Source organism: Macrobrachium nipponense, chromosome 33, assembly GCF_015104395.2.
Source record: "Macrobrachium nipponense isolate FS-2020 chromosome 33, ASM1510439v2, whole genome shotgun sequence".
NCBI lineage: Eukaryota > Metazoa > Arthropoda > Malacostraca > Decapoda > Palaemonidae > Macrobrachium > Macrobrachium nipponense.
Genome location: NC_087219.1, coordinates 40,954,625 through 40,967,124, shown reverse-complemented (window position 1 = coordinate 40,967,124; position 12,500 = coordinate 40,954,625). Strand labels below are relative to the sequence as shown.

General features: G+C 35.7%; 2 protein-coding genes across 2 annotated transcripts in view; one reads left to right on the top strand and one right to left on the bottom strand.

Moving 5' to 3' along the window:
• Positions 1-9,296, top strand: part of LOC135202629 (phospholipid-transporting ATPase IF-like) — a 15,254-nt gene extending 5,958 nt beyond the window's left edge. Inside the window, exons 4-8 of the mRNA XM_064232126.1 lie at positions 4,258-4,463; positions 5,702-5,888; positions 7,268-7,416; positions 7,816-7,919; positions 9,152-9,296. Coding sequence (XP_064088196.1) covers positions 4,258-4,463; positions 5,702-5,888; positions 7,268-7,416; positions 7,816-7,919; positions 9,152-9,296 — 791 coding nt within the window. The remainder of the gene's footprint in view (positions 1-4,257; positions 4,464-5,701; positions 5,889-7,267; positions 7,417-7,815; positions 7,920-9,151) is intronic.
• Positions 1-12,500, bottom strand: part of LOC135202843 (phospholipid-transporting ATPase IF-like) — a 78,709-nt gene that overhangs the window by 34,582 nt on the left and 31,627 nt on the right.

Below are 12,500 nucleotides of genomic sequence, written 5' to 3'. Positions count from 1 at the left end.
GTTATGCTTACTAAATTCAAGTTTGTCATTAGTTGAATAAAATGTTTTTCTAGCTCTTTTCCATGCCACATCTACAAAAGTCCTTGGGTATTTTAGTTTCAATGCAATATCATAAATAGTTTTAATTTCAGCGTCAATAAACTGCGGGGGCTACAGACACGTAAAGCCCTTAGGAACATCCCAGAAAATACAGAGAATTTAACATTTTGATGGTGATTGGAGTAGTAATGAACAAAAGAGGCAAATTAGTTGATTTTCGAAAGACTGAAAAGGTGAAATTTCTATCATTTCTATGGACAGTTACATCAAGAAAATTCAAATTACAATTTCTTTCTTCCTCTACAGTAAATTTTATAGAAGGGACTAAATTATTGAGATTATTAAGGAATTCCTGGATGTTTTCGTGAACTGGCCAAATACAGAAGATATCATCCACATATCTAAACCAAATAACTTTTTGGGGCAAAATTCTTGGTAAGAGTTTTGTCTCAAAAAATTCCATGTAAATATTGCTAAGGACAGGAGATAAGGGATTACCCATAGCCATGCCAAACTTTTGTACAAAAAACCCCATTCCCCATTGAAACAAAATTTATTTACTATCTTTGATACATAACCTTATGAGACTAATGAGATTTGCTACACGTTAAGGGAATGTCATGACGCTCTAATTCCTCTTCCAAATATTCAAGTAAGTCATCTACAGGCACTTTTGTAAATAAAGAGACAACATCAAAACTAACTATATTAAAATCATAATTCAAATTTAAACTATTTCAATTTGTTTATAAAATCAACATTGTTTTTAACATTCGTGTTAGAAATGTTTCCTACCAAAGGAGTAAGAATTGTTTTTACAAGCCATTTAGATAAATTATACGTAACTGAGCCCACTGAACTAATGATTGGTCTGATAGGGTTATTGATTTTATGTGTCTTGACTAAACCATACATATAAGGTAGGGAGGCGCATGCGGTGTAAACTGTTTTAATTAATAAAGGTCCAAGCCCTTCAAAATGGATTTAATTTGTTTATTAAAATGGGAGTTAACTGTCTGTGTAGGGTCAGACCTCAGTTTCGTATAAGTATCAGTATCATTTAGCAATGTCATTATTTTTATTATATAGTCACTTTTATTCATTATTACCACTGCATTAGATTTATCTGCTTTTGTTACCTTCACTGTTTCGTATTCTTTAATTTTCTTAAAAGCCTTGGAGAAAGTCTCACGGGTACATAAGGGGGAGAAGGTTTACTCATAGCACCATACACAATACCTTTACAAATATTGATATCATCAGGGCATAGGTTTTGATTAAATTTTTCTAAATAACACAAGATTTTGAGATGTCGACCAGTCCAGGTTACCATTAAATACACCAAGCTTAACCCATATCCCAAAGCTGCTGTTGTATGCACTATCCACTGGTTTGTCAGATAAATTAATCATGAAGTCCACGTTGGCATGCTTAGTCCAGTCGCTTTCAGCAATAAGATTTTTCAGTTTAACTCCCACATTTTTAATAAACAAATTAAATCTCATTTAGTCTCATAAGGTTATGTATCAAAGATAGTAAATTTTGTTTCAATGGGGAATTTTTTGTACAAAAGTTTGGCATGGCTATGGGTAATCCCTTATCTCCTGTCCTTAGCAATATTTCATGGAATTTTTTGGAGACAAAAACTCTTACCAAGAATTTTGCCCCAAAAAGTTATTTGGTTTAGATATGTGGATGATATCTTCTGTATTTGGCCAGTTCACGAAAACATCCAGGAATTCCTTAATAATCTCAATAATTTAGTCCCTTCTATTAAAAGGTTTACTGTAGAGGAAGAAAGAAATTGTAATTTGAATTTTCTTGATGTAACTGTCCATAGAAATGATAGAAATTTCACCTTTTTCAGTCTTTCGAAAATCAACTAATATTGCCTCTTTTGTTCATTAACTACTCCAATCACCATCAAAATGTTAAATCTCTGTATTTTCTGGGATGTTTCCTGGGAAGGGCTTTACGTGTCTGTAGCCCGCAGTTTATTGACGCTGATTAAAACTATTTATGATATTGCATTGAAACTAAAATACCCAAGGACTTTGTAGAGGTGGCATGGAAAAGAGCTAGAAAAACATTTTATTCAACTAATGACAAACTTGAATTTAGTAAGCATAACATTCTAAAATTACCTTATGATGAAAGGTTTTTAGATATTCCTGAAATTTTAAAGCTTTTTAACATAAATGTTGTTTTCAGTAATATTAATGTCAAGAGTTTAGTAATAAAAAATTCTCCTAAAGATCTTCCAGACTGCATATATGAAATTCCTTGCAAAAAAGTGTGATAAAGGTCTTATTACGGACAGAACCGGCAAATCTCTTTCACAGCGTCTCAAGCAACATCAATTCTGTGAGAACTGGGCAAATATCGAATGCATTATTCGTACATATGAGAGATTTAGACCATCTATTAACTGGAGTCAAGCAAGAGCCTTAGTCCCATGTAATGACACAGTTAAAAGGAATATCATTGAATCTTGTTTTTATCAGTCAAATAATAGAAATGTTCTAAATTTAAGTCTTGGTTTATTTAAACTTGATGCTTTCATAATGAAAAAAGAAAAAAGTTGTAGATAAATATAAGCAACAAAATTAATATATTCAGTTTTTACATGTTTTTGGACTGTAAAGATACTTTGTAATTTCGGTTAGGGTCAGAATCTGTTAATTTTGTGACCGTGTGATATCAGATAATCCTGGATTATCCCTTTTAATTTTTACCCACCCTTTTGATAATTAACCATCTGGTATTCCTGATCTTGTTTGTATCTGAGACCTTCCTCCCCAATTGTACTTTAGTAGCTCCTTGACGATGTCTGAGTAAAGACGAAAGCGCTGTGGATTTCTGCCTATCATTTTCCCGTGGTATTCGCTATATATATATGTATATACATACATATAAAATTTTTTTTTTGTTTTTTTTTCTTTTTTTTTTTACCAGAACTTCCTAATCCTCACGCGTGTAACTGTATATGTTCCCTGTAACCACCTTACTAGTTGATTACAGGTTTCTGTATTGTCCTCTTTCTTTATGGAGAGGTAACCCATTTACCTGATAACGTGATGCAAGATAACTTAAACAGTTAATCAGTAGGGCCATTAACCTTAACGTTCATTGAATCTGAGTGCGTTGAGGTCATGCAGTTACTATATTATTATTATTTTATTATTATTATTATTATTATTATTATTATTATTATTATTATTATTATTATTATTATTATTATTATTATTATTATTCTGCTAAAAAGAATGGCAGAATTAAGCGAGTTGATTTTACATATTGTTTTTTCTATTTTCCTTACAATTCGCTTCTCAGGCTCAGCGAAGTTTCTTGAGTAACTGGCCAATCTTCCTATTGGGAATTTTCAAAAAATTATAATGCTGAAGGTAATCTTTTATTAGAACAGGATATCATGTCCAGGTCAAGCAGGGGTCGTCGTCAGTGCTGGTATTATTCCGTTGGCGTAGTTCAGTTTCGGGGCCGGGGTCGTTTTTTTGGTTTAAGGGCTGGTATTGGTGGTGTATCCATACCAGCATGAATAATACCGGCACTGACGACGACCCCTGCTTGACCTGGACCTGATATCCTGTTCTAATAAAAGATTACCTTCAGCATTTATAATTTTTTAAAAAATTCCCTTAAATCCCAATATGAATATTGGGCAGTTACTCCAGCAAAACATCGCTTGAGCCTGAGAAGCGAATTGTAAGAAAAATAGAGCAACAATATATAAAGTCAACTCGCTTAATTCTGCCATTCTTTTTGACTGCATTTGCCTAAAAGAGGGTCTTCTTACCAAAATATTTATTATTATTTATTATTATATTATTATTATTATTATTATTATTATTATTATTATTATTATTATTATTTATTATTCATTCATTATTATTACAAAACACTTGGTATGTATGAAAGAGATAAGCCAAGTTAAGGTAAGAGAATTGTGACACAAGCCAAATAACAATACTAATAAATAAATAAGTAAGTAGGTAAGTAAATAAATGAATAAATGAAGAATAGGGAAATATATTGGAAAATAGAGAGAAAAAAGCAAATAAAAGACTAGATAAAAAAAAATCCTCTTCTTTTAATAGTATTGAACAAGAATCACGGGACAGAACTGAACAGACGACCAGTACATAAACAAATAACAGAATCTCATCATCTCCCTCTTCTTCTTGTTCCTCCCTTCTGCAGGAATCATGGGCAAAGAGGGGCGCCAGGCCGTCAGGTGCTCGGACTTCGCCTTCGGGAGGTTCCACTTCCTGAAGAAGGTCCTGCTGGTGCATGGGCACTGGTACTACGTCAGGGTGTCGACTCTGGTTCAGTATTCCTTCTACAAGAACCTCACCTTTATCACGCCCCAGGTCTTCTTCGCTATCTGGAGCGCTTTCTCGACGCAGGTGAGTTCGCGTGCATGCGCAAGCACACATACACACGCGCACAAACACTTCTGTGCAGGTATATGCCCAAACGTGTGTGTTTACCCACATAGGTCTATGTGGGTAAACGTGTTTGTACATTTATACGTGTAAACACACATACACATCACAAGCACAAGGTAAACGCATACATACATATATACACATCTCCTCCACTTCTTTGTAGGTAAACACACACACAACTCACACACAACCAATCACTTCTATGTAGGTAAACACATACTTACACACATACGCCCGCACATCTACATAAGCAAATAAATAGAACTACACGCTCTTCTACCTAAGTAAACACACCACTCACACACATACACATGTGTAGGAAAACATATAAACGTACACTTCTAATGCACATACAGATATACATACACTCTTCTGCATACGTAACTACAAGCAGACACCTTGCATACACATGCACACACATATTCCAATGTCCAGAACGTGCATTCTTATATGCAGGAGCACATTATTATACAAATATAAATAGACTCGTGCATACATATGCACAGACCTTTTTTGAGCAGGTAACACGTATGGTAAAGCAAATGTGATAAATTTGTAACTCTGTGAATACCAGCATGTTTCGAAATGTGATAAAGTATAAAATTGATTACATTTACGAGATATTTTGAAACAAAGTTACGAAGGTTAGGCAATGTGAAGTTTGATTCGCGTTTATTTAACATGCTGATATTTTTTAGCAAATCTGAAAATTTCTTTATGCAAAACTGCTATTTTAAGGCAATGTTATCCTTTTACCTAAGTTAGCGCAAAATAAGTTAATTGATGTTTTGTCCAATATATTGAATATCTATTAATTCATGTAATTCATAATTTTATAAAAAGACTTGTAAATACATACATACATATATATTACAAGTATATATATATTATTATATATATATATATATATATATATATATATGTGTGTGTGTTGTGTGTGTGTGTATGTGTGTACTTGTATATATATTATATATGTATATATATACGTATATAGATGTATGTTTGTATTTGTGTACGTTGAAAACTATCTGATCTTGTAAAGTTAGCATGATGACAATAATCTATAGTTACATAATTTAATTTACAATAATGCTTATACGCACACATACATATATAGTACATACATACTCGTACATATACGTATAATCCCTAATGCCGTCAGTATATAAACCTCTATCACCAACACCGCCTTCCAGACCGTCTACGACAGCATGATCCTGACGATGTACAACATCACCTTCACGTCTCTGCCGATCTTAGTCTACGGCCTCTTCGACCAGAACATCCCCGCGGACCTCCTGATGTCTCGCCCTCATCTCTACCAGGCGAACGCAGGGAACGCCGCCATGTCTTGGCCGACGTTCTTCAAGTGGATCGCCTTCGGTGAAGATGCCGCTTTTGATTCAGTCTTCTTCGTCTTGGGCTTGGTCCCTAGTCGGGGTCGTTGTTTTCATTGGGTCTCCTGCGGTGGCTTCTGTTCTGGGTCTTCCGTTCGTTTGTTACTTTGTGTTCTGTGCATTCGCTGGTTTCTTGTCATTAGTTCCTTTGTTTCTTTGTTTTCTGTGTATTCCTTGGTTCTTTCTTCTTCTTCTTCTTCTGAGTTTAGTTCCTAGTCGGGGTCGCTGTTTTTAATGGGTTCTCTTCCGGGTGTTTCTGTCTTGTGTCTTCCCTTTTTATTCCTTTGTTTCTCATGTCTTCTTTTCTTATTTCTCTTTTCTTCTTCTTCTTCTACTTCTTCTTTTTCTTCTTCTTCTTCTACTTCTTTTCTTCTTCTTCTGAGCTTAATCTTAGTTGTGGTTGCTGTTTTTTGAATGGGTCTCCTCGTGTTTTTTTTTTTTTTTTTGCGTCCTACTTCCGTTATGTTCCATTATTTTCCTTGTATTCGTTTGTTGTTGTTGTTGTTGTTCTTCTTCTTCTTCTTCTCAGCTTCGTCTCCAGTCGGCGTCGCTGTTTTAAATGGGTCTCCTCCAGAATTTTGTCTTGTTTCCTCTCTCCTTTTATTCTTCTGGCTTTCATTGTCTCTCATGTGTTCTTGTACATTTTATATTTTGTGCAATGTATCGTTGAACTTTAAAGTTAATATTAATTATTCTTTATTTTAACATTATATTAAATGTCGTGTAAATATGGCAGGTTTAATTTAATGTTAAATTAACGTTGGATGCTTCGTGTTGAATTATGTTTAGTTTAAAAGCCTTTAAAGGCCTTGAAAGATACTTCAAGCAATATGGACATTTTTATGTAGAACAATCATCTCAAAATGACTACTACTTTTCAAATGGTGTCTTTAGATCTCCTTGAATCTTCCGAACGAATCCTGCAGGATTGCATGAATACTGAATTGGTCCTTGAGCATTACGAATGATTACCAATAATTTCTGCTTCCACTTCTATTACTACTACCACTACTACTACTACTATTACTACTGCTAATAATCATACTTATAAAAAAATAAAAATTGAATAATAATTATTGCTAAGATTGGTACCAGGACTTTGTGGGCACCCTGTATTAAATCAAAATGAAATGAATAATAATAATAATAATAATAATAATAATAATAATAATAATAATCAATAATAATAATAAATAATAAATAAAATCATTAACAATAACTAATAATTAAAATCAATAAATCATTAAAAGATAAATCAAAATTAAATAATAATAATAATAATAATAATAATAATAATAATAATAAGAATAATAATAATAACTAATAATAATAATAATAATAATAACAACAGTTTTTCCCTCGCAGGACTATGGCAGTCCTCTGTCATGTACTTCGGCTGGCCTAATGCTATTCTACCTCACGGACAACCCAGTCTGCCTTTCGGACAAACGATGGATCTCTATCTCTTTGGCACTACGCTCGCCAACATTTGCATTTACGTCGTCACTATCAAGGTGTGTGGCGTCAGTTTTTTTTTCTTTTTTTTTTCTTTGACGTGTTCTTGGGATGTTATGTGATGTATTTTGGTAATGCTATATGCAAAACTATGTATGATTTTTATAACTATTTGCATACATGAATCCAAACACACATATATATGTATATATTGCATGTGTGTATATGTGCGCATACATAAACACGCGCATGCATACATATATGTAGTATATAACACATCTATATGTGTGTGTTTTGTTTCCGAGGGGGGTGTTCGCGTACTTACAGGTTATATATTCTAATATTTATAGTCTTTTTATACAGTCTTCAATTCTATTTTATAATTTTTTCTTGTGTATAACGTTACCGACGGATCGTAAATATACAGTCTTATGTCATCTTTTAATTTCATTCGGCAGTTAGTACTAGTGGCCAACTACTACACCCAATTCTTCATCTGGTCTGTGATACTGACACTGATCTTCTACGTCGTCCTGTGTCTGTTGTATGAAGGATTCATCATGTAAGTATCCTTAGAGGATAATTATGGTAAACTTTATTGAATGGAGGATATTCACAGACACATATATATGTACATGGAAAGAAAAGTAAAGTAATAGCCATGAAATCTTGATGCATCTTCATAGACTCATAAGCTTGGGAGTGAAACCGCTCTCCAATTTGCAAATGAAAGAAACGAGAAGACCTATAGGCCTAGGGTATATACATGTGCACACACACACACACACACACACACACACACACACACACACACACACACACCACACCAAACACAAATAAGAGGCAATGGACACGCAATCTTGAAGGTAACTTTATAGACTCATAAGCGTTTGGGAGTGAGACTGCTCTCTAATTTTCTAACGAAATGAACAGAGGTAGACTTTAGGCCTATATGTGGTCAGTGACATAATGGCTCCTCGACACCTGTGAATGCTGATGTTTTGCAAAGCAAGTAGACTACACTGATTCTTGAGCATAAACTGTTAAATTAACAGTGCACTTACTTCATCTCATGCTCTGCTAAGCATGTAACACAGCTCATTTTCCAGCTCACACTCTATACAGAGAGTAGTACTAGGTCTAGAAAATTGAAAGGTAAGCAGCCACAAATTACAGTAGTACAGTAGCACCTCATCTTAACAGACACTGTATCAAAATCCCTATATCAGCCTGCCCTTGAATATCTCTATATGTTTTACGGCTAACGGCAATTCCACATATTAATAGTTGTTATTGTACAGAAGTTGAACCCTATTCATATGGAACAAGTTACCACAGGTACCATTGACTGGAAATTCAAACTTCTGAAGAATATGGTTTTCATTCGAAAGGAATAACAGAAAGTAATGAGAATTACAGAAAGAGGAGATCAGTTATTAGAAAAATAGATAAATAATTTTTTTTAACTAAATACAAATGTCAGTAAAATATTCAAACACAAGTGAACTGTATTAGGGTAGTAATGCATTTATCGCTTAACTTCTGAATTTCTAATTGCACAATAGTTCCTAGCCTAAGCAAAATGGTACTTCTCACCTAACATCAAATTTGTCCCTTCAAAGTGTTAACTTAGCATAAATAATCATCGCAATTTTGCCGATAGGTACTGATATCCGTTAAGTTGAACTGTCACTGTAGAAGTTTAAGAGCTGCAGGCGCTGATGATAATAGCCAAAGCTCCTCCCTACTACTGCAGTAAACGAAAAAAAAGGCTTTGTCTGATTCCCTTTCCAGAGAGGTCCTGGAAAACTACGAGATCTTCTGGTCCTTCTATCGGATGTATGAGAGTGCGTGGCTCCTGCTGGGCTTCCATTCCTCCTTGCCGTCGTGTGCTGATTCCAGATGTCATACAAGCTGTCTTCTTGTCGTTCTCGGATGAAAGAATTGATGGAAAGACTCCGGGAGGAAGGTAAGGCAAAGCTATAGATAAAAGCAAAAGGTAGTTTTCGTGTGTAAAGCTAATCGAGAGAGATAGACTTTCTTCTAAGTAGATTCACATCAATTGTGCTTCTCATGTCTAAGGCCAGTCCCTACGACGCCTCTGATGGCTGTTGATAAGCCAATCACAAGGCTGAAACTCTCCGTCTCACGAGAGAGTTAACATAGGCAGGGTATATGTTCTACCTCTCCCGAGGGATACTTTTGAAAGCCGTATCCCTCAGGAGAGGTGGAAACATGCATCCTGCTTATGTGAACTCTCTTGAGAGACTGAGAGTTTCCAGCCCTGGTGATAGGCTTATCAACAGCCAATCAGGAGCGTCGTAAGGGACTGGCCTAGACATCAGATTACGGTTGATGTGATCATACTATAGGTAATCTGATACTTAATTTGACGGCACTTTCAAGCAAAATTTAATATTCAGAGCGATTGTTTTTGTTTCACATTACCCATAAATGAATAAAACAAGCAAATGAATAAGTAAATAAGACTCATTACAATATAGCAAGAGGCTCATGTTGTACAGTCCATAAAAAGTTAGAAAATATCCTCAGAAATTTAGTTAATTAAATAAAATTGCCTCACCAAGTAAATGTATGAATTATGACGATGCAAATCTGTCAATCATAAGCATAGCGTGACAACAGGAAATTTAAACTGATCATAGTATCGTAGTATAACAAATACACCACAGGAATTCGTTTCCTAAAATTGTGTTTTATATCATAAATTTACGAAACATTAACACCTCTTCCCAGAAGCGTCATCGCACATGAGGATGGAAGTCATCAGGGCCTACTTCAACGAAGCCTTTGATCCTTCTGAGGGCGACAGGACCCTGTGGGACGCCAGAGGAAGAGCCAATCCGGGAGGAAGATGCCCTGGGAGCTGGTCCCAGAAAAAGGTCTCTGGACAAGGAAAACCAAGACAGGCAGACCATTTCGACTGAGGGCATCCACACAGAGCACTGGGTCGATCAAAAGCGACCTAGGCTCCCAGTCGGCTTCTCAGTCCGGATCCTGGCAAGGAACCAGCGTCATTCATTTGACAGACTCTTTAATTTAGATAATTTAAAACTTAGTGAAAAGTGTAATCGTTTTGATATGAGCGTGTGGATCATGTGTGTGTGTGATTCGAACCTCGGATATGCTCGAAGAGTTTAAATTGAAGTATTACGGTACTCCATTGGTCTGATTATGAGTTGCTCAGTGTTTGCTTGAGAACTCAACGGCTCTTGGGAAGTGTGGGTGGAGCCCAACCTCGTGACGTGTACCTCACGCCTACCTACCTATACTCGGAAAGTCTTATTACTGACAGGCACCCAAAAGCGCCCATTCTTGAAAGAGGAGCATCTATACATATTCTTTGATTTTACTGCAGTGAGTAGGGCTGTTTGCAAGGTCCACACTGTAGATAGTAACCAATTAGTCCTTGAACTTTTCACAGGGAAAAGTCTTGAACTTTGACAGTGAATCATATAGTATCCTAAAAATTCTGTGTTTCACAATTTTAATATCAAGGTAATTTATGTAATGGACTGATAGACCGGGTTGCCTCACCTCGCAGAACTTGAAAGTGAACCCCTCAACATACAAGCTGCCCTTTACATTTACTCTTTAGTTTGTTCGATTTTCTCAACGAACTTCCATTTGTTTGCTGAAGTGTGTCTCAAAATAAATTATATTGCAAGGCAAGTGATAAAATCTACCTTCTAGAATTGCAAAGGCATCAGTTATAGATGGGCATTTCAGCCAGTTTGCATCAATTTTGCATTTGCCTATGATCCAGGAAGTTGTTCATAGCCCTCAAGTGCTTCCAGGAAAACTGGTCTGTACTTTTAGGAAAACAACTCTTTGTCCCGCTCGTCTTGACCGGCTGCCTAATCTAATTCAACAAGTTCTTATGAAAGGGTTCTGGATCAAGCAGAGCTAAAGATGGTACTGTCAACCCTAACAAAACTGATCTTGGTCGTTCCTTCCCGTCAGAATCTAAAACAGGAGCTCTTAACCATTTTTCATAGCAAGTACCTCTTTAGTTTTATACCATGCACTCTTGCTTGTGTAAATTTAACACTGAATATGTAATAGCTATGAATTTAGACTAACTGAGGATATACTGGAGCTTTAAAAGCCATCGTTAGCATGGTGTAAAACAGAAGAAGAGCAAGAGCCATGTTGAAGAGGACGAGAGATTCTGTTGGTCTAAGGATCTGAGCAAAAATCGATAACACTTTTAGTAAGCCCCGCTCCTCCTATGCACTGGGGACACTGGCAATATCTTAAGTAAGTGCAGATTTTGTTTAGGTGGGACCACAAAATGCAGAGATCCATGTCTGCAGTGAGTTGAGGAGAGCATATAAATATAACTGAGGAAGTTGCTGACTGTTATTGAGTCCAGAGGCTTGAAAACTAGATTAAGAGCTCAAATATTAAGGTTGCTTGGATATGTGATGAGAAATTAAGGGAGACAGAGGAATGCATCATAGAGTTACCAAGGCAAAACCATTTATGTATAAGATTATCAGGTATCTACATACTTCAGAGAAACCTGGGGTACCTGACAACAAGATATTTAATGAAGCCCAGGAGCTGATATGTACGTTCAAATCTAACAAGCATCTGAGCCAAATTGGCATTTTCATGTCTTAGGTCACAGCAGTTAAAGCAAAGGGATACTCTGCCCTGTACCTGATAAGGATATTCATAGTTTATTGTTTACCTCTCATTTCCCTTTTATTTTCTGTACAGAGCTACTTTACCTACTGGGCCTTTAGTCTAGAAGTATTCTGCTGCCCCAACTTGGGTTACAGCTTGACCTGTCCTAATAATGATGCATATTTCAACAGTTCTCAAAGGAACTTTTGAAGGATCACAACTTCAAGGATAAACTAAACAAGGATAAAGGAAAACTGCATCTGCAAATAACAGTTTATAATTACAAGTAGAGACTATAAACAGTAACACAGACACACCGTTTTTGACTGGGGAGGTTCTAGGATTCTTCAAACTCAGTGTTTGGTGGCAACCGTTCTTCAGTTCAGGGCCACATTTTGCTTGATTGCAATAATGTTTTTTTAACTAGTTTAGAGAAAACCGATATGTAGAAGAAACTTGCATTATTCACAAATTAATACCATTGGTTCAA